General features: G+C 44.3%; 1 protein-coding gene across 1 annotated transcript; it reads right to left on the bottom strand.

Moving 5' to 3' along the window:
* Window positions 1-3,899: 3,899 nt before the first annotated feature.
* LOC127578932 (interleukin-17D-like) lies at window positions 3,900-21,511 on the bottom strand. Its single transcript, XM_052031521.1, has 3 exons — window positions 21,320-21,511; window positions 11,719-11,957; window positions 3,900-7,565 (listed from the first exon to the last, which is right to left on the bottom strand). The coding sequence occupies exons 1-3, from the start codon at window positions 21,329-21,331 to the stop codon at window positions 7,325-7,327; spliced, it is 492 nt and encodes a 163-aa protein (XP_051887481.1). The 5' UTR covers window positions 21,332-21,511; the 3' UTR covers window positions 3,900-7,324.
* Between the last annotated feature and the right edge of the window lie 1,093 nt (window positions 21,512-22,604).

Below are 22,604 nucleotides of genomic sequence, written 5' to 3'. Positions count from 1 at the left end.
AAAAAATTACTAATGTCGACCCTATCAAAAAAATCTGGTATGTCCCCTTTGACCCTCACTACGTTTTACCGATGCACTATAGAAAGTATCCTATCCAGATGCATCACGACTTGGTATGGCAACTGCCCTGCCAGGACCGCAAGAAACTGCAGAAAGTTGTGGACACAGCTCAGCACATCATGGAAACCAGCCTCCCCTCCATGGACTCTGTCTATATCTCTTGCTGCCTTGGTAAAGCAGCCAACATAATCAAAGACCGCCCCCCCTCCCATCGGGCAGAAGATACAAAAGCCTGAAACCAGGCTCAAGGACAGCTTCTATCCCACTGTTATAAGACTATTGAACGGTTCCCTAGTATAATAAGATGGATTCTTGACCCTCACAATCTACCTCATTGTGACTTTGCACTTTACTGTCCACCTTCACTGCAACTGTAACTGTAACACTTTATTCTGCATTCTTTTATTGTTTTCCCTTATACTACCTCAATGCACTGTTGTAATGAATTGACCTGTATGGATGGCATGCAAAACAAAGTATTTCAATGTACCTCAGTATATGTGACAATAATAAACCAATTTACCAATTTATCCAATATTTTGTACACCTCTATCAGGTCCACCCTCAGCCTTCCCTGCTCCAAAGAAAACAAACTCTGTCTATCCAGTCTCTTCTCAGTTACAAGACACTCCCTCTCAGTGATGAATCTGCTGCACACCCTCACTAGAGTAATCACACCTTTCCTATAATGTGGTGACCAAAACTGCACACAATATTCTGGATGTAGCCTTGCCAATGTTTTCTAAAGCTGTAGATGACGGGTAATCTATTTATGGTATTGGTTCCTCTTCCAAACAAAGCCATTGTGTCTTTGGTTCCCACCTGACATCAGTTCATTACTCACCTCTGTCCTCCCCGAGATACCACACTGAGGTGACAGTGTCAACTGTATACTGATTGAAGGTTTTGGAGTGGAACTCGAACCCCATTGGAAGCCAGAGACCTGACCAGACAGACACAGCAACCAATCATTTGCATGGCTGTGATGGCTTGAGTTGCAGTAGATCTTTGTGCACAAGTTCAGACAGCACCCACGTGTGGTATCAGGGGCAGGAGCAGATCGGACAAGCGGTTTCCACGTCCAAAGCTGCTCGCTCATGTGCGTACCTGCAGGCAGGATGACTGGATGGTTGTCAGGGACAGGGCACCTCCAAAACAGGAAGGACGCCTGTTATCCCGGATTGGACAAATCTCAGAGTGAGCACCATGACGATGTTGTGAGCTCCTTGCAACTATGCCTGTTGTTCAGGCCTTCTCCAAGCAGAGAGCCAAGTTGGTTGTCTACCACTGGAAAATTGGACAGGACAGCCACCTTTACAGACCATTAAAGGGCTTGGGCCCTATATTTAAAGGGAAGTTGCTTGCAATTTGTCACATCCCAGTTGCCTGCAGTTTGTCATCTGAAAGAAACCAGGGCATTGCTTTTTATATGGATGTGATGGACTAAGTGGTCTCCAATGACTTTCTGATGAACATGATGCCCCACTACAGAAAGGATGTGGGGGCTTTGGAGATGGTGCAGAAGAAGTTTACCAGGATGTTGCCTGGAATTGAGGACACATGCTATAAGGAGAGGTTGGACAAACTTGGGTTGTTTTCTCTGGAGCGGCAGAGGCTGAGGGGAGACCTGATAGAAGTCTATAAGATTATGAGAGGCATAGTTAGAGTAGACAGCCGGTATCTTTTTCCCAGCGTTTAGTATTAGAGGGCATGCATTTAAGGTGAGAGGGGGCAAGTTTTTTACACACAGAGAGTGGTGGGTGCCTGGAATGTGCTGCCAGGGGTGATGGTGGAGGCAGATACGATAGAGGCATTTAAGATAGGCACATGAATATGCAGAGAATGGAGGGATATGGACCACATGCAGGCAGAAGGGATTAGGTGTCATTAGCTTACTTAGTTTGGCACAACGTGCTGGGCTGAAGGGCCTGTTCCTGTGCTGTACTGTTCTACGTCCTATGTTCTGTGATGGTGGTCTGAGTGGATGGCAGTGCAAAGGACTCTGGCCAACAAATCCTCCATGTGCTACACAGGATAACCGCCCAATGGACGTGTTGCAAACATTCATCAATTGCCTCTCCCCTACCCTACCAGACATAAGCTGCCGGGTCAAAAGTGGTATTGGGGTCTCCAAAATCGGGCGAGTGGGCACCTAATTCTAATCAGTCACTCTGGCTTACCAAAGAGTTCAGACACCCGCTGAAGGTTCCAATCTCAGACCAGAGTGGTGTAATTATATGGAATGCAGTGTTAACTATGTGATACTAGGCATTGCCCCAGATGTGCGTATTACTTGCAATGTTTTGCATATGCCTATGGCTAAGGATTCAGCCTCCTACCTCTGAAACAAAGTTAATTTGATGTAAGAACACACAAAACCAGAGCATGCAGCTCCCTGGTTCTGCTCTACCATTTGCTCAGAACATGGCTTAAGTAGGCAGGCATGGTACTGTCGTGGTTAGCATAACGCTATTACAGCGCCAGCGACCCAGGTTCAATTCCGGCCACTGTCTGTAAGGAGTTTATATGTTCTCCCCCGTGTCTGCGTGGGTTTCCTCTGAGTGGTCCTGTTTCCTCCCACATTCCAAAGACTATGAGTTCGGAAGTTGTGGGCATGCTATGTTGGCGCCGGAAGCGTGGTGACACTTGTGGGCTGACCCCAGAACACTCTACGCAAAAGATGTATTTCACTGTGTTTCGATGTACATGTGACTAATAAAGAGATCTTATCTTATCTCTTAACTTTGCCACAACTTCTCCTTTCCCATTTGATTCCCGCAGTGCCCAAAACGTGATCAAGCAGTATTGAATTTACTCTTGAGTGGCCATCTGCAACTCTCTAGGATAACATATTCCAAAGACTCACAATCCTCTGGGTGAACTTCCTCCTTACCTCAGTTGGAAATAGTTATGGTGGAACTTTGACCCTAACGTGCGTGAGAAGCTGTTGGACTTCTTTGAGATACAGTGGCTGAGAGTTTGTGGGGTGGACTGAGCATACTTCTATAATCATGGAATGTCTAATTATGCAATTAAATTCAGAGCATGCGGGCTGTTTTGGTCCAACTGAGCAACTGGTCCTTCAGAGGGACAAATGCACTTCCAAGTCCAGTCTATGTGACTTCAGCTCCATGACACATGGTTCTTAAGTGATTGGGAATAATCAATAAATACTGACTCATCAGTGACACCCATGTCACAAGGAGATGGGCAAGTAAGGATTGTAGTTACGACAGATTCTACAATATAAAAAGGTACAGCTCCTTGTCTCTGACCTCTCTCCTGGCCACTGCCACAATCTCGGGGCCTTCCTCTCAGCTATTCCAAGGTCTCCTGTTCCCCTCCTGGTCACTTCGAAGATTTACGCTGCCCACACAACCCCAGATCCCCTATCGCAGAAATTCCTTTCATTCCATCCACCCTCCACCTTCTCTGTTCTACCAATTTGCTTCTCTCTTTCTCAGTTCTGATCAAAAGTCCCACATTTAAAACATTTGACTCCACAGTTGCTGTCTGACCTACTGAATTTTTCTAGAAATCTCTGTTTCTGTGACAGATTTCCAGCATCTGCAGTATTTTTGATCCCTCGGCCCCTAAATCACCTCTTTTTCACTTGTGAACAAATCATCCCTGGCGAAGCAATGAGAAGCAGAGAACAAAAGGATGTTTATAGAGAATGAAGATTGTTCCTGAGGTGAAAAACGCCACAGATATGATTAAAAAAAGTGTAAAGTTTTCACCTTTTGAGCTGTTTCCCTTCAGAAATGAAAATGCCTTTTGACTTTTGCAAATTACCACCATTAGTCAAAGAAAATATTAATTTGCCACAATTTTATATGTCTTGTCCGCAACTGAGCCACATTTTTATTTTGAAGTTCATCACACAATTTAGTTAAAGACTTAAAGGCTTCCTTTTACCATAATAAGAATCTTTAAAAATTCCACAGAACTATGGCAGTCATCTCAGGCTTTATTATTGTAATAGTAGCAGATTTTTCATCACAACATGTTGGTCAAAAGCATTACTAAAATAAATGCCCTATGGATGGTTGATAATGTTGTACAGAGATTGGAACTAGGCAGCATTCTTAAATCCTCCAATGACATTCTGGACAAATAATGATTTAATACCAGGCTGCAAGAAGTCCTTTAAACAGGATATACCAGGAAATGTCAGTCCAATCATCGCTTAGTCATAACCTTGGCTCACTTGTTTTAATAACTACAGAGACAAAGTTACAACAGTTCATGTACAAAGAAACTAAGAATAAAAAAAAATCATTCTTTGCACAGATTGTGCTCAGATATCTGAGGGTTAGTGTATTTGGTTCCCCAGTACAGCTAATAAGAGGATATGTGGAGAACAACTAGTTATCCAATTGAACATTCAGTGGGATCTTATTCACATCTTGAAGAGATTGGAGTAAATTTTCCCAAAGTGGTTCTACTAACTTCAGCATGATCCTGGCAGCAATGACTTTATATTTTGGGTGTAGGGAGGGGGCCAGGTGGTAACTTTAACCTAATTCACCCAGGTGAAATTCCTTCAGGGCTTGGTGGGACAGTGGCTTCACCTCAATAATTCTCTCAGTTAACTTCAATGGGGAGTAAGATCAGGGAGGATTTAAAACAGGCACTGCACTTGATCAGCTGGTTGGTTTCACATTGGGTGGGTTGAGTTGGAACTGGTTCCAAGTTTCTGTGGAGATCCGTATGAGTTTACCATCAATCTTCTGCCAAAACTGCAGTGAAGGCAAATGGACTGGGCATTAACTTTTAAGTTAGGTCAGTTCACTGGCAGTTCAGTCTAGCGGAAGCAAAGACCATAAGCTGATTACCCCACTGTACTTTCTGTTTTCACATGACCAAGCATAATTACAGTGCCGATTTAATAGTGCCATAAGGAGTTGGGTCTGATCTTGCCGACAAGCAAACAGTCACATGCATAATCTGAAACCACAAGCTTGGAAATGCATCAAATCTTCTTGACATCAAATATTTAGGGAGTGGGGAAATCATTACTCTCTGTCTTTTAAGTATTTACATCCCTCGCAGCTCCAGTCCAATTTGCAGCAGGTAAGGTCAAATTTCTCTCCTAATTCTGGCAATTAAGGGGCCACCAGACAGGAATTCAAGAAATGCACACAAGTTCATGCCTGGCTGGATCCCAAATTGTACCAAGGGCCATGCAACATCTGGCTGATTAAAGATGGATGGTTTTGGGCACAGGAGGGGAACCTCTGCTTGTCCACTAATAGGTCCACCCTGCAATGATCTGCAGAGCTACTCCGCCAAGTAGGAAACTTTGGCCCTGCACACTCCACGGCCATTAGAATCCAACCCAACCAACCTTGTGCAGTCTCCATCTTAAATCAGAGGAAACTTATGACACAGAAGAAGACTGTTTGGTCTATTGTATTTACACTGGTCAAGAAACAGCAACCCTGCCTAATCCCACCTTCCAGAATTTGGTCCATAGCCCTGCAGGTCACCGATCTTCAAGTACATGGTCAGCTACTTTCATGATAGTTACTGGCTCCATCGTCCTTTCAAGCAGTGAGTTCCCAATCCCCACCACTCATTGAGTGAAGTCATTTTACCTCAACTTCTCTCTGATCCATTGCTGATTACTTTAAATCTTTCCCTCCCCCCCTCCGGATTTTACCCCAAAAATAGATCCTTCCCATTTATCTATGCCCCCTTTACACCTCAAGTGTCCCATTAACCTCCTTCCTTTCAAAGTAAACAAAGCCAACATAACCAATTTTTCATCATTGCTAAAAATTTTCCAGTCCTGGCAATGTCCTTGTAAATCTCCTCTGCATCATGTTGAGGGCGATTGCTTAGCCTAGCACAGATCAGTCATCAAACTCAGATCTAAACCCAACATGGAACTCCTAGCGTTTGACTGGATTTCAATTACAACTCCTATCGAAGGGATGCTCTAAAACAAAGTGTGGTCAACTTGTTTCAACTCTGAAGCCCTCCAAATGTGAGCTCCTCTACCTCTGGCTTCTTGTACAAGCCTGAAGATAATTATTTTACTACTGGTAGCCACGTCTTCTTCAACCAGCCCTTACGATCTGGAATTTCCTCCCTGAGGCTCTCTTCCCCTCTCTCCTCAAGTTTTTGCTTGCCTGCCCTGATATCTTGGTTTGGTGCTCCTGTAAAGGACTTCAGGATGTTTTGCAATGAAAGGCCCTATAAAAATGAAAGTTGTTGTTGCTACACCAGCTACTGCTGTGAAAGGAACTTTCAACAGGACCACATTCAATAATTGGCCAGGTGAAGAGCAATTGGTGAAAGAATTCTTTCTGGCTGTGCCAGCGCCGGTTTTAATGTGGGAGCTCATTGCTGCAGGATTCTGTTGTGCATGAGGTCCCAGATGTCACGTGCAACAGGATGGGCCTTACACACTTTCCTCTGGCCATCACACCATCACAAAGAGCGGAAATTAGGTAGGGTCACGAATGGCAGGGGACATTCACATTGAAGAGTGATCCGAGCATGGGGTTAAACCATAACCAGAGCCACGAGGACCAAGATGGCTTAAATCACTTGAGGGAAACGCTGTGGGAGGGCGAGGGCTTCAGGTTTCCAAGTGAGTCAGGGTACAACATAAAGGGACCAAAGGCGGCCTGGAGTAAGGTGCGGGTTCTTAAAGGGCACCTAACCGCAGTCTTTTCCAGGCACAAGACTCCATGGGCAAGTATAGTGCATGGACAGGTGCCCTTTAAGTGTTGCCTTGACAGGCCTCCTGTTTGTTTTAAAGGACTGACTTTCCTGGAAGAGGCTTCTGAACACGCACTGCATATCTGGAGACCTCTGCGTTCATACCCGCGTGGGGCCCAGAAACAACTTAGCAATCTCTGTTTATTATGAAGTATAAAGCAACAGGCTTCCAGATAAAATTCTATTGCAGAGAACACATGGGGCTGAGCAATAGAATCTTTGAGCGTTTGTCTCTTCAGGCATTTCGACAAGGTGTTCACTGTGCAATCCTGACAACAGAGAGGAGGATAAAATCCTCAGCCGTATCCAACCTTGGGTTGGTGAAATGTCAATGTGTTCTAGTAGAAGGGGTGGGGGGTCCATCATTTTAAATTCAACTCACCCTCCCATTAGTGAGGAATGGATAAGCAAAGTGGGGCTTTAGAAAACAATTAAAATATTTCACATTTTTATCCCTGGCCTACAGAAATGGGTTTCCATGAATCTTACAAAGAGGGCTACATTCTTTCTACTGGGATCTTGGATGTTCCGTCTAAGACTTGTCCCCTGTGGGCATCACACAAATGCAGAACAACGCAATCTTTTCCATGGCCTTTTTGTAGACAAAGGTCTTGTGTTTGCAGTTTGATTTCCTTCTCAGCACTACGACGGTTGTGTGATATGGCATGCTCAATACAGTGTTATCAATTTTCCCATTGGTTCCGATGCAGCCCTTGTGGAGACAGTATGCTTCCATCAGCTTCCTTGGGTAACGTGCTTTGTCCTCATTAATTCTGTGGTTTGAAAAGCAAAACAGAATAGGATAAAACTGCTACCTCTTGTGGCCCCCACTGTCCCCTCCTAGAGTATCGGACAGAAGATATAAAGGCCTGAAAGCACGTACCACCCAAGCTCAAGGACGGTTTCTATCCTGCTGTTATAAAACTATCGAATGGTCCCCTAGTATGATAAGGTGGACTCTTGACCTCACAATCTACCTCATTATGGCCTTGCACCTTATTGTCTGCCTGCACTGCACTTTTTCTGTAGCTGTTACACTTTATTCTGCATTCTGTTATTGCTTTTCCTTGTACTACCTCAATGCACTGTGTAATGAACTGATCTGTATGAACGGTATGCAAGACAAGTTTTTCACGTACATGTGACAATAATAAACCAATTTACCAATGTGAAATCCAGCTTAATATACAGGCATTAGAAGGTGGAGGAGAGATCTAAGTTAGTGAATGAGAGAGCAGTTACAGAAGAAATGTTTCATCAAATGGGGTAAATTCAGAGCAAAGAGTCTCATGTTCCCTTATGATGTAGAAAGAGGTTGGTCGGCTCTTCAAGTCTATTCCATCTCAGAGCAATCTCATCAGTCCTATTTCACATATCCATGCAAGCTATCCTTCCCTGCATACCCATCAACTTTCCCTGATTCTCCTGCCACTCACCTACACTAGGGACACTTTACAGTGGCCAATTACCCTAGCAGTGCACACGGAGTTATAGGGTAATACAGCACAGAGACAGGCCCTTCGGCCCAACTCGTCCATGCTGACCAATGTGCCCACCTAAGCTAGTTCTATTTGCCCTCCATTTGCCCACAATTGGCCCATGTCCCTCTAACCCTTTCCCATCCACATACTTATCCAAATGTCTCTTAAATGTTGTTATTGTACCTGCTTCTACAACTTCCTCTGGCAGCTCGTTCCATATACGCACCACTTTCTGTGTGAAGAAGTTGCCTCTCAGGTCCCCTCTCACCTTAAACGTATGCTTTTTAGTATTTGATTCCCTTTCCCTGGGTAAAAGACAGTGTGCATTCACCCTATCCATGCCCTTCATGATTTTATCCACCCCTGTCTCCTACACTCCAAGGAATGAAGTCTTAGCCTGCCCAATCTCTCCCTATAACCCAGACCCACAAGTCCTGGCAACATTCTCGTAAACCTTGGAACACCTTGGGAACTTTTGGAACATGGGAGGAAACTGGACCAACTGGAGAAAACCCACACAGTCACAGGGAGAGCCTGCGGACTCCATGCAGACAGCACCCATCTCATTTATAGTTACTGTGGGCCACTGGAGAAGCAGACACAGAGTGTCCTGCTCCTGCTGCGGGACACACCTTGTTGTTTCTTAAGAATAAATGTCGTAACAGCAGAAAATCCTGATAAACCTGACCGGGCTAAATCATGTGTTTACAATTCACACCCTTGCTCTTTTGGAAACAAATCTGCCTGCTAAATTCTACCTGATTGACAAGGCATGACACATACCCTGGAATGAGGTGTTAGCAAGCAACAACTTTATTTTATGCAATCTTTCAGGGCCGGCAGCACTGGCAAGACCAGAATTTAGTCCCCATCGCCAATTGGCCTTGAGAAGGTAGTGGTGAGCCACATTTTTGAACTGCTGTAGTACTTCTGCTGAAGATACTCCCTCAGTGCTGGAGCATAGGATCCAGCAATGATGAATCAACGGGCATAGAGGCACAGAGAGGTACTGCACAGAAACAGGCCCTTTAGCCCACCCTAACCCATTTTATTCTTCCCACACTCCCCCCAGTTCTACCACTCACCTACACACTAGAGGCAATTTACAGTGGCCAATTAAATTGGAATTGGTTTATTATTGTCACATGTACCAAGTTACAGTGAAAAACTTCTCTTGCACACCATTCATACAGATCAATTCATTACAACTGTGCATTGAGGTAGTACAAGGGAAAACAATAACAGAATGCAGAATAAAGTGTAACTGTTACAGAGAAAGTACAGTGCAGGTGGACAATAAGGTGCAAGGTCATAACGAGGTAGATTGTGAGGTCAAGACTACCAACCCGCACGTTTTTGGGATGTGGAAGGAATCTGGAGCACCCAGAGGGAACCCACACAGTCACAGGGAGAATGTGCAAGCTCCACACAGGCAGCAACGACAGTCAGGGTCGAGTCCAGGTCTTTGGAGCTGTGGGGCAGCAGTTCTTACCAGCTGCTCCTCCGTGCTGCCCTGCTGAGCCGCTTTGTCAATGGAACTGTGATGTATTTGCATGCAGTGTGGGGGGAACCTGCAGGCGGTGGTGTTCCCCTGCACCTGTTCTCCTAGTTGGCAGAGGTGGGAGGTTTGGGAAGTGCTGCTGAAGTAGCCTAGGTGAGTAAATCCAGTGCATTTTGCAGGTGGTACACACTGAAGCCGCTGTCCGTCGATGGTGGAGGGGAAGAACATTTATGGTGGCACCAGGGTGTCAATCAAGTGGGCTGCTTCTGTCTGGATGGTGTTGAGCTTCTTGTTGAAACTGCACTCATCCAGACCAGTGGAGACTACTCCATCACGTTCTATTGAACAGCTGCACTCCTGTAGAATCAGGGAACATAAGTAATAGGTGCAAGACAAGGCCTTACATCCCTTCCTATCTGCTCCACTGTTCAAACCAGATGTGTGAGATATTTTCCCCAGTGGGAAACTCTTGCAGTAGAAGGCATAGTCTTAGGACAAAGGCTTGTCCATTGAAGACTGAGGTGAGGAGGAATTTCTCCTCTGAGTGGGTTATGTGTCTTTGGAAATGGAAGCAGATTGGCCTTGATCTTATTGAGTGGCAGAACAGGCACGAGGGGCCTACTCCTTATCCAATTTCTTACATTCTAAAATGAACAGTGAGGATGCTGCTCCAACATTCTGCCGAGTGAAAGGGCCTGGGGTGGCCAATACTTTGGAGTTATTACGTGGTTTATATGATTGTGAGGGCCACAGAATCGTACATCGCAGAAGTGGGCCATTCATCAAGCCCTTCCTCTGTCAGCTCATCAAAGAACCTTTCAATTAGTCCCTCTCTCTCTTCTTCCCTTTAGTCCTGCACAGTTTTCTTTCTTAAGACCTTTTGAAGTCTATTCCCTTTTGAAAGTTACTATCGAACCTTTCAGGGACTCTGTTCCACATCAAAATAATTCATTGAGTATTTTGTTTTAAATGATCCGCACCTCACCCCAACAATTGAAAATTTGAGGTGTGAATGGGTGGCTGTTGGTCAGCGCGGACTCAGTGGGCTGAAAGGTTTGTTTCCATGGAGACACACGAGACTGCAGATGCTGGAATCTGGAGCAACAGACAATCAAGTGTTCAGTGTTCCAGACAATCTGCTGGAGGAACTCAGTGGGGTGAGCAGCATTTGTCAGGGGAAAGGAATTACCGACATCTCAAAACCCAGAGCTTTGAGAATTCCTTCTCTTCCCACAGATGCTGCTCGACCCACTGAGTTCCTCCAGCAGATTGGCTGTAGCTCCAGATTCCAACATCTGCAGTCTCTTTTGTCTCCTCTCAAAGACCAGTCTCCTTAGTTTGAGTTCAATCCCCTCTCCCCCTTCCTGGTAAAGTCTGGTTTTATATATTTAGCAATTTCCCTTATGAAAGCAAGTGCAGATTACCCTTCTGCCGGTGGTTCTGGACGAGGGTTCCATGGTTTCACATTTGCTGGAGCGAATATTGAACTAAGAATACTCCTAACTCTTCCCTTTGTTCTCAAGATGGTGATTGTAAGTTTACACACTCAAGGAATGGACCAGTGCAAATATTTCATAATGAACTGATCACTTCAATCGGAGGTCCTCCTTGTCTTTGGTTGGTCTCTCCAACCAAGGTTTCTTATTCCTGGTATCTGCTTGCTGAATCTCTTCTACACCCTGGCCTCTATTAATCCAACATGAGATTAGCAGGGATCTCTAGATGGTGATCCACAGGGGACCTAGGGTTAGATAACCAAGGAAGTACTCCTGCATCTAATTCATCTGGTTGATCAGGGGATTCAGGGCAGAGCAAGTGACCATAATTGGGAGCTCCCTGGATTGTGGAGTTGTAGTTCCTACAATTCCACCAGCAGTAAAGGAAGCAGGAATAGGTTAAGTCAATGGTCTACTGGTGAATAAGTCAATAATACTCTATAATTACCTGTAAGACCATGGTGAAGTGCTCCGTTCTCCAACCACAGAGGTGAAACTGTGGGAGGCATTGAATTCTTTGCCAGGAATGAACTGCCTCGCACTGGAGCCCAACTCACTGGACTCCAAATGGGCCAGCCTCTTCGACAGGTGCTTCTCTGAGGGTTCAGCGCACAACTTCCAGGCTCCAATGGATAGGACGGCCTCCGATAGCAACACAAGACACACAACCCATTCAACCTGCAGAAACTAAAGAAGATTCCTGTTTACCACCAAGCTCTCACTAGGATTTGAAAGCAGCACAAATCCAACAAGAAGATTGAAAGTGTGTAATGTAACAAACAGTCCGAGAGTCAAAAGCAACAAATAATCTGCTGGAGAGACTCAACAGGTCAAGCAGCATCTGTTGGAGGTAAAAGGAATTACATTTTACTACTCTACTACAAAGTCTCTTCAAGGCATTCCGACTTCAAAGAGGATTTCCTCCTCGACCCACTGAGTTCCTCCAGCAGATTGTCTGTTGCTCCAGATTCCAGCCTCCGTAGTCTCTTGTGCATCATATAGCCCAAGCAGTTTGGCTAATCGCACAGAAAGGACCTAATTTGACCTTCTAAAGCAGATGGATAATCACAAGTAAACCTTGAAATGGTGAGCTAAGATGAAATCTCTTACTTTTAGGTTAGCTAATATAATCCAAGTTATCAACTTAATATTGAAATTCATCCGGGCCAGATATCATTGTGAAACATCGTGTTCTGTAAACATTCCGATTGCTTGTCTATCTTCCTTAAATTCTTGAACCTCAAACCTCTCTGGGTCTTGGTCCAGAACCTCAGGAGCCCTCCTGAGCTCTGCTCTCACCAACTTAATCCTTGCTCATCATCCACTCTGTTAATTCTGTGGTTCTTTCTTCAGACTAGAGATCATAACCTTCGGATCTCACAGTCAAATCAGCCTGATGCTGATTCCTGGCGATCCTTAAAGAGGCAATGAAAATCTTCTCTCATCAATTTTTCCTCTGGAAATTTGAACCAACACCTCTTGTCTCTGTCAGATCAGTTAAAAGAAACTCACATTACTGTTCTCACCACTTACTTGAACTACAAGTGACTGTTCTTCTACTAACTAAACTGCCTCCAACAGTGCTATTCAAGAAAAGCAGGAGTTTCTCAATAACTTGGCTAACATCCATCTAATAACCAAATAAATTGGTCATTCATTTGTTATGCTTTGCTGTGTTTGCTAACCTAATGGTCCATGTACATGGATAATTTACAGGCTAAAACACTTTTGAGATAGAGTCATAGAGTTGTACAGCAAGGAAACAGGCCCTTCGGCCCAACTTGTCCATGCCAACCGAGATGCCTATCTATGCTAATACAATTTTCCTGCATTTGGCCCATATCTCTGTTCCTTTCCTACCTGTCCAAATGCTTTATAAATGCTGTGATTGCACCTGCCTCTACCACCTCCTCTGGCAGCTTCTTCCATTGACCTACCAGCCACTGGGTGAAAAACTTGGCCCTCAGATCTCCTTTAAGTATTTCCCCACTCACCTTAGACCTATGTCCTTTAGTTTCAGACTCCTCCATCCTTAGAAAAAGACTGTGACTATCTACCCTATCTCTGCTCTTCATCATTTTATGGAGCTCTATATGGTCACCCTTCAGCCTCCTCCACTCCAGGGAGAACAACACCAGCCTATCCCATATTTCCTTGTGACTAAAGTCTTCTATTCCAGGCAACATCCCAGTGAAACTCTTCTGCACTTTTCCTATTGTTACCACACCTTTCTACAGTGTGTTGAGCTCTTGCTCAACGTCAGCAAAACTAAAGAGCTGATTGTTGACATCAGGAAGGGGAAGGAGGGTGAACATGCGCCAGTCTACATTGAGGGATCGGCAATGGAGGGAGTCAGCAGCTTTAAATTCCTGGGCGTTAACATATTGGATGACCTGCATTGTTGAAAGGGAAGTAGCTGTTCTTGAAACTGGCGGTGTGGGACTTCAGGCTTCTGTACCTCCTGCCCAATGGTAGCTGTGAAAAGGTGGCATGGCCCAGACGGCGGGGACCTTTGATGATAGGTGTTGCTTTTTTGAAGCATATTGTAGATACTACCAATGGTGTAGAAGGATGTGCCCGTGATGTATTGGGCAGAGTCCACTACTCTCTGCAGCTTCTTACGTTCCTGTGCATTCGAATTGCCGTACCAGGCCATGATACAACTAGTTAGGGTACTTTCAACAGTGCACCTGTAGAAGTTAAAAGCGTTTGGTGACAAGCTGAACCTCCTTAACCTCCTGAGAAAGTAAAGACGCTGATGTGCTATGATAACATTCGACACATTAGTCTATCTTCACCCTTCACTCTACCATTACCAACCATGCCTTCTAACAAAGGGTCTCAGACCTAAAACATTGACCCTGTTTCTGTTTCTACAGATGCTGCCTGACCTGAGTGTTTAGTCCTGCCTTCACAGACCTTCCCTACTCTGCTCCTCTCCCCGCAACTTAATGACCTTTCCCAGTTCCAGAGCTTTGTGTGTTGCTCCAGATTCAAGAATCTGCAGTCTCTCATGCCTCTCCTTAATAAAAGATCATCAGCATTTATCTACTCACAGATACTGCCTGACTCTTTGAGTATTTGCTGCATTTTCTGTCATCGTTCCCAATCTCCAGCATCTTTCATTTTTATGACTGACTCATAAAAGTCAATCCTTTCATGGGAGGGGAACCATAAGCATGAGAAGAGAAGATTGAACAATTGGGCAGAAGCTATTATATTTCAAACACCTGCATAAATAGTTGACATTACACAAGGTAATTTTGTACTGCAGAAAGGCATCTGTAGCACCCTGAAGCATTTAGCAATTAATAAAATAGTTTTGCTGTCATAATTTCGATGTTTGAGAGATGTCAGACAGCATCATTTCAGCAAGGTCCCACACAGACTTGCACAATAACTTCCAGGTAATAGTGAGCTCAGAGGTAAATGTTGGCCTGGGTACTGGGGAGAACTTCTTCGATAAGTTGTGTGCATTAGTGATTAAAGAGGTCACCAGCCAGGATGAAAAATATGCTGGAAACACTCAGGAGGTCAAGCAGCGTCTGTGGAAATGGAAACAAGTTAACATGTCCGGTCAAAGGCGCCTCTATCAGGAAGGCCAACAGTTCTGATTGAAGGTCTTCCACCTGAAAGGTTAACCTTGTTCCTCTATCCACAGACACGGCCTGACCTGCTCTGAGTTTCCAGCGTCCTCTGGTTTTCAGTCAGATTTCCAGCATCGCTAGTTTTTCTTGATTTTCATTCACATGCGAGGAGAACATGTGAGCCCAAGAAATGAACCTCCTTACACACTACTCCAAGTGGAGGCCTGGAACTGGCAGAGATCTTCAAGCAGCTGGCTCACACATCTTGTCTCATGGTCAGAAGCTCCTAGATTCGTGATCATAGATTAGTTGAATGCGCACATTTTCCCCCGGGTTAGGGAAACAAGAACTAGGGGGCATAGTTTTAAGGCGAGGCAGGGAGAGATGTAATAGGAACCTGAGGGGCAACCTTTTCACCCAGAAAGTGGTCCATATATGCAGTGAGCTGCCTGAGGAAGTGGTTGAGGAAGGTACATTAACAACATTTAAAAGGTACTTGGACGGGTACATGGATAGGAAAGGTTCAGAGAGATATGGGCCAAACAAGGGCAAATGGGACTAGCTTGGATGGGAATCTTATTTGGCATGGACCAGTTGGGCCGAAGGGCCTGTTTTTGTGCCGTATGACTCTATGACCCAATGTGGAGACCTAAGCAGATTATATAAACTGGCATTCAACTCCAGTACTGTGGGGGTGCTGCCCAAACAAGAGTCCCCAAGCACAGGAACAAATGGTCAGGCTCCACCTCCTTATTAAGCTATCCAATAGAATCAACTGGAGGAGAGGCACCTTGGGATCTTCCCCAATATTTATCTTTCAACCAACATCACTTAAACAGGTTTAAGACTTGTAGGAGCCTGCTGTGTGAAACAAGATTTTCTCTATCACACACTAATTGCACAAATCATGTATGTATCTGTGAGATGCTTTGGGCTATTCAGCATGCATGAAAGGTGGTATTTATGTATGAATTCCTTCCATGACAGCATGTTTGCAGGTGTGAACTTGTATTCTTTCTACCCTGTAGTACAGGTCAGAACACACTGGGAGGTTGCAAAGTACAGGGTACACTGCTATTCCTAACATCAGACACAGCTCATCTTAAATGAAGCATAAATCAGGCAGCAGACACCATTTCTGAACTTCCACCTGCACAAGGCACCTGGCTACATTTGACAGCAAAGGGCTTGTTTTCCTGGAGCAGAAGGGGTTAAGACATTCACCAGCTGTGTGTCTGAGTCAAGATGATTTAGGACAAGTAACTAATGTTCATTTGGCCCTGGGCAGTGTGCATTTTAAAAATACACTTTATCTCTGGGACATGGTCTATGCAGATGGTTCTGAACCAACAGCAGGCACACAGTCTGGGTCAGGAGCTGCATGTAGGTCAGGGCAGGTATGTGACAGTGTGCCTCCCTTTTGATCAACCAGTTGGATTTTGTCGGCAATGACTTGACTTTCCCAAATATTTCTTAAACAGAGTGGAAGTTGTTTTTGAGCTTAAAATAATGCAGCTAAGCATGTCATAAATATGCATTATGAAACCTGTTTATGGTTCGATTCATAGAGTCATTCAACCTATCACATCCACATAAACGATCAAGTTTATATCAATGTTTATACCAATTCTACCAATGTTTATACCAATCCCTGCTTTCCCATCAGATTCTACAACTCACAACAGGGACAATACGCAGTGGCCAATTAATTTACCAGCCCACGTCTTCTGGACGTAGGAGGAAACCAGAGCACCCAGAGGAAACCCTCACGGTCACAGAGAGAATATGTAGATGTCACACAGACAGCACCAAAGGTCAGGATTGAACCCAGGTCACTGGAGCTGTGAGGCAGCAGCTATACCACTTGGCTGCTCTTATGATGTAGCTGTGCTTCCATATTTAAATAAATGGATTAATTTAGAACATTTATTGAATAGAGGAATGTTGTTCTGCTGGTAAATCAGTTACCCTGCCAAGGGAAATAAACAAACTAAAATCACACCGTGAAGCGTCTTTGTGAACCCATTTTTGAGCGACAATCTGCCGATCTATGTTTTATGCCACCAGTAACCAGGTTTGTTAATTCTAGTGCATCGCAAACTCCAGTGGGATTGTCGACGTTTCGGGTCAAAGTTGTCCTGATGCAGGGTTTCGACACAAAACATCAACAATTCCTTCCCCCGCCACAGCCGCTGCTCGACCCGCTGAATTCCTCCAGAAGATTGCTTGTTGCTCCAGTGGGAATTGAACTTACAACTTGTTGACTGTGCAGTGAAAGCCCACATTGCAACCAGGACCCTGTACATGTCTGGGAAAGGGAGTTAGAAGAGTAATTAGCTCCAGCTGCTCCTAATCTGTAACAGGACTAAGACAGAAATGACGCAGGATTTCTTGGTGTAATTATAAATCATTGCTTTTCTGTGCAGTAATGACTTGAGATCAATCAAACATGTTAAAACATGTTAAAATGACATGTTTAAAATCACTACAGGCTGTAAAGCTAATAAATAGTTCCACCAGATACAGCTGGCCATCGTGATCCAATTAAACATGAAGAAGCATGCCTTTGCTTAAAAGAGTTCCTTTTATTGAGGGAGTTATCAGAAGCATCTGGAATTACATCAGCGGATTTTAGAGATAAAATACTGAAAACACTTGAGCAAACATTCCCAGGGTGTTATGATCCCAGTCACACGGGTTCTGCAAAAAAGATATGGAGCTGGAACTGAGACAAAGCTGTGTGATTTGGAGCTCACCTTCAAGGAGAACGGCCGCTGCTCTCAAACCCTACTAATAATCCCAACACAAATCTTCTCAATATCTCTTACAATTATAATTTTGGCTTTAAGTGCTGTGAATATGGATTTAAAATCAGACTGGAAATGTCCAATATGAATTTGTCCTGAGTCTCTTTTTTAATGGTTGTCGGGGTCTTTTCACCTCAGTTGTCTAGCTGGGATTCAAACCTAGGCCTCTGTGGTGAAAGGTCAGGGGCTGAATCACTGGAAATAAAGAAAAACTTCCTGCGTAAGGCAATTTTTTTCGATGAGACATACAAAGCAGGTAATTAGTTGCCAACATTACATTTTTTTGATTTAATAATTGTATATGTAACATAAGCGCTGTGTTAGTTGTTAGTTTGTAGCACATCCTAAAGAGATCTGTACCTCTGATTTTTTACAGTGGGATTCGGGAGTTCAACTCTCATGACATCAACAGTAGCTCACAGTGCACAATAAATGTTTGTCGGTTTTTTTTCCTCCGTTTCTAACTTAGAAAGAGATTTCCATTCCTTCATTGCTGCTGGGTCAAAATGCTGAAACTCCCTCCCCAACATTAATAAGGGAGAACATTCACCAGAAAGCACTGCTGTGGTCTGGGATGCTTCAGACCAGTGAAAAAAAGACTTTCTGAATCTGCATCAGATAAGTATGAGTGTGGGGAGTAACTCCAAATCCATTCTATATTAATAATAAGCAGTGCATTTATATTTAAGGCTATCTTGTCCCTTGATTTCTTTAAATTTTCTTCCTCATACCTGAACTCCAGGTATGGAACTGTTCCCAATTCTATACATTTAAAAGCATTTAAAAGCCATCCAGGTAGGTACATTGATAGCAGAGGTTAGAGAGCTATGGGCCGAACATGGGCAGATGGGACTAGCTTGCTGGGCAACACAGTCGATATGGACGGGTTGGGCCGAAGGGCCTGTTTCCATGTAAGACTCTGACTCTATGTAGAAAGACTGCAATGATTCAAAGAGGCAGCTCACCACCACCTTCTCAAGGGCAAATAGGAATGGACAATAAATGCTGGCTTTACTAGTGATGCACATGTCCTAAAGAAATTAATTTTAAAAATTCTTTAAACTTTTAAGGCCTAGGTATGAATTCAAACAGACTGATGTTATGAGAAGTTATTTACTACAATACAACAAGGAGAATTTAGTCTGACGCTTATGCCCAGCATTGGGGTATCCTTGATTATGAGCAAGGTTATGAACGCCAAGGTCCTACAGTCAGGCAAAGTCCTGGCAACACAACCTCATTCACTGGTGGATGAGAACTCAAAACTGGTCAGGTTACCTGAAAAACTTCCCTGCTCTTCCTAAAATGATTCCAAATGACTTTTCTACACCCATCTGATGAGGTCCCAGCTTAAGGCTTTATCTGAAAGACAGCTAACAGTGTGACAAAGAGAGGGAAAAACCTTAGGTCAGTTGGAGAAGTATGGAAACTCTGGGGAATTCCTCTCCAAGTTTTGTGAACAGTTACTTACACCCGTATGGGCTGCAGACTGGGTCACACATCCCCTTTTACCCACAACCCTTCTGCACATGATTAATTCAACCAAAATATGGAAGTGATCTAACTATCTTAGGCACTTTTAGCCATAAGATTAAGATCCATTGTGGAATATTGTAGTGTCATAAACCAACCAGTCACTGGTATCAGTAGATCACCTCTACCCATTTTTAGGTCATAGAAATCACATTTGTTTGCAACACAGCAGAGCCCATTGTGTCTACACCAGCAGAAAATAGGTTAAACTCCCTTTCCTGCTTGTGGTCGATAGTTCCTCAAATGCTCACAGGGTACTTTTGAGATGTGGTGAGGATTTCTGTCTCCGCCACACTTTCAGGCAGTGGCTTCCACATCACCACGACTTGTTGAATGAAATTTTTTTCTCTCATCTCCTCTCCAGTCCTTCTATCGATTAATTTTATTGTTTCTGGCCTTTCTTTGAAGGGAAATAGATGCCTTTTGTTCATCCTATCCAGCTTGCTCACAGTCTAATGCACCTCAGCTAAGTCTCCCTTAGTCTCTTTTATTCCAAAGTAAACAACCCCAGGCAAGAAGGTCCCTCCGCAAGTCTATTTCCTCAGCCCTGGTACAGTCGTTGTAACTCCCTCTCTCATACTAACACCTCCTTCCTAAGGTGTGATGACCAGCACGATACACAGTGCTCTAGCTGCTGCCCATTTAAATGTTATATACCTGTCACCAAGAATGGATCACTGCCCACCAGAGCATTGACCACAAGATGCTCCAACATGTTATCTGGGTTTCCCCAATACTTGTCCGCAAGCCTCTCCAAAGGTCACTTCCCCTAACCCTCCACGTCCACCGGTGCTGAGACAAATGACTTCAAAGCTCACTGCAGACAATGTGTTACTTTAAGGTGCACCGTTTTGTAGGCAAATCATAGGGAGTCATAGCAGACATAGTAAGATCCCACAAACATTATGAGAAGAATGTTGTAATACCACAAGAGTTGAACCTTCCTTAGAAAACCTCTCTGGAATCTTTGACCTCTGGAAGCATGCACACTTGCCCAGGCAAAGGCCCAACCAAAGGATGGGACCTCTGACAATGCAGCAGTCCCTCAGTCCCACTGTGGGCTGTTAGCACAGGCTATATCCTCACGGACAGGGAGCCAGGCACTAAATGTGAGAAGGAGAGAGTAATACGTAGGAGAAAGGGCTACTTGAGAAGGGGGAAAGTTTCAAGGGGATGTGCAGGGCAAGTTTTTTTTTTACAGAGAGTGGTGGGTGCCTGGAACGATCTGCCAGGGGTGGTGGTGGAGGCAGATATGATTGTGGTGTTCAAGAGGCTATTAGGCAGACACATGAACATGCAGGGAATGGAGGGATATGGACCATGTGCAGGCAGAAGGGATTGACATCATGGTCAGCACAGACATCGTGGGCCGAAGGGCCTGTTCCGGTGCTGTACTGTTGTATGCACTCTATATGTACATGAAAATGGCAGTGGTGATACAGAACGTATGTTGGAGAGAAACATGCAGGAATTATAAAAGTGGGTGAGACGCAGGGCGAGTGAAACAGATGGATAATTTGTGGAAATAATTTATCCCTCGATGTGGAAAGACCACCTAAAGTCCCTGGAAGGAGCACTTCCCAGGATTTGAAGCAGCAACCGCGTTAGACGTTGAAGGCGAACATACTGGGTGGTATAACCCCTTCCCTCCAGAACATCTTCTGGATCAGCTGGGTTCTAGGACAACTCTCACAGTCCACGACTGCACTGAAGTCTCACAACTTCGCCCTTGTCGCAGGAAAAACCCTTTGAATTTGCAACAGAGCCTTGTGTAGATAGGCGAGAGGGTACGCCCCCAGCCCTCTGTGAATAGATGTTAGATGAAAGAACAATTTTTGCATTATTTGAAGAACCAGAAAATTATATCAGTAAAAAAAATTAGGTTTCGACCTGTTTACTGACTGCAAAAATAGACCAAGGTTTAATAACTCACTGGTACCTAAGTATTGCCAATAAACGACACAATGAAGAAGGTCCTGGAATAGCGTCCCGCCTGAAACATTTATATTAAAAAAAAGTTATATAAAAATCAGTCATAACTTCTTGGTAAAGAACAAAGGCGCCAGACACAGTCTGTGCGACTGTGTGCAAGTTCCCTGTAGATCAATATCACTGAAATTACCTTTGAATACATTATTGTTGATTTCCTCCGACTCGATTTTCACCTTGTGTGGTCTTTGGCTGCAGATTTGCCCCTGCTCACTGGTTGTAAGAAATGCCTCCAGCTTTGGGGAGCTTTTATTTGGCGATCCCTGTGGTTTCGTTTGCGGAAAACCCCGTGATCATTCGGCATTAGACATCGCTCCACAATACAGCGCGCGTCAGCCCGAGAGAGAGAGAGAGGGGGAGGGCGGGTTAGATTGTGATCCATGCCCCTTCACTAACCTTATATGGTAGTGATGGTGGCCACTGAAAACTCCCTTTATCGGGACAAAAGATTATAACATAACATAAAGATTATAATGTACATGGGTTCAAGAGGTTCAGCAATTCACGTGAAATAACATACAACACTGCAGTCAAAAAGAATTGTTTCCTTTATATAACTTCTTGTTTTTTTTAATGGCACCTTTCATAACTCACTAGTTATTCTCTCATTAAAAAGATTCTTAGATGTGGACATTCTTAGGTGCTGGAATCCAGAGCAATAAACAATCTTCTGGAGGGACTCAGCAGGTCGAGCAGCATCTGTAGAGGGGAAAGGTATTGTCAACGTTTTGGGTTGAAACCCTGCATTAGAGGATTTTGACCCAAAACATCGACAATTCCTTCCCCCAACAGATGCTGCTCCACTTGCTGAGATTCTTAGATGACGTTAGATGGTTCTTAGATGATCTGTAACAGAGCCTTGTGTAGGTATTGGTCACTATTCCTATCCCGATCCAAGACTCCGTTTTCTAGCTTTTGAGAATTCGCTGTAAGCAGGAATGGATGCAGTCGATGTAATTTTGGCCAGTGAATCTGCTTTCGGGGATGTTCATTGAAGAGTAAATATTGGTGAGACCACTGTGGACGTCTCCCCTATTCTTTGGAATAGTGTCATGGGATCAGTTACAGGGACTGGAAGGAGCAGATATGTTATCCAGGTGACACCTCTGACCCTGAGGTACTTCCATCCATCTGCACTGGAAGATCAGCCTGGGTTTTAGGGCTTAGACCCACAGAGTTATAGAATAATACAGCACAGAAACAGGCCCTTCGGCCCAACTTGTCCGTGCTGACCAAGGCGTCCACCTAACCGAATCCCATTTGCCTGTGTTTGTCTCGTATCCTTCTAACCCTTCCCTATCCGTGTACTAATCCAAATGTCTTTTAAATGTTGTTATTGTACCTGCCCCAGCCACTTCCTCTGGCAGCTCGTTCCATATACCCACCACCCTCTGCGTGATGAAGTTGCCCTTCAGGTC

The sequence above is a fragment of the Pristis pectinata genome, chromosome 16, assembly GCF_009764475.1.
Source record: "Pristis pectinata isolate sPriPec2 chromosome 16, sPriPec2.1.pri, whole genome shotgun sequence".
NCBI classification, from domain to species: Eukaryota; Metazoa; Chordata; class Chondrichthyes; order Rhinopristiformes; family Pristidae; genus Pristis; species Pristis pectinata.
Note: the sequence above shows the minus strand (reverse complement) of the source record. Positions and strands in the feature narration are given on the sequence as shown.

What these genes read in the sequence shown, in the direction of transcription:
- LOC127578932 (XM_052031521.1), bottom strand. An exon ending in ACTTCACCATGGTCTTACAG is followed by an intron (nt 7,566 to 11,718) that starts GTAATTATAGAG and finishes TTCAAACCACAG; the next exon opens with AATTAATGAGGACAAAGCAC.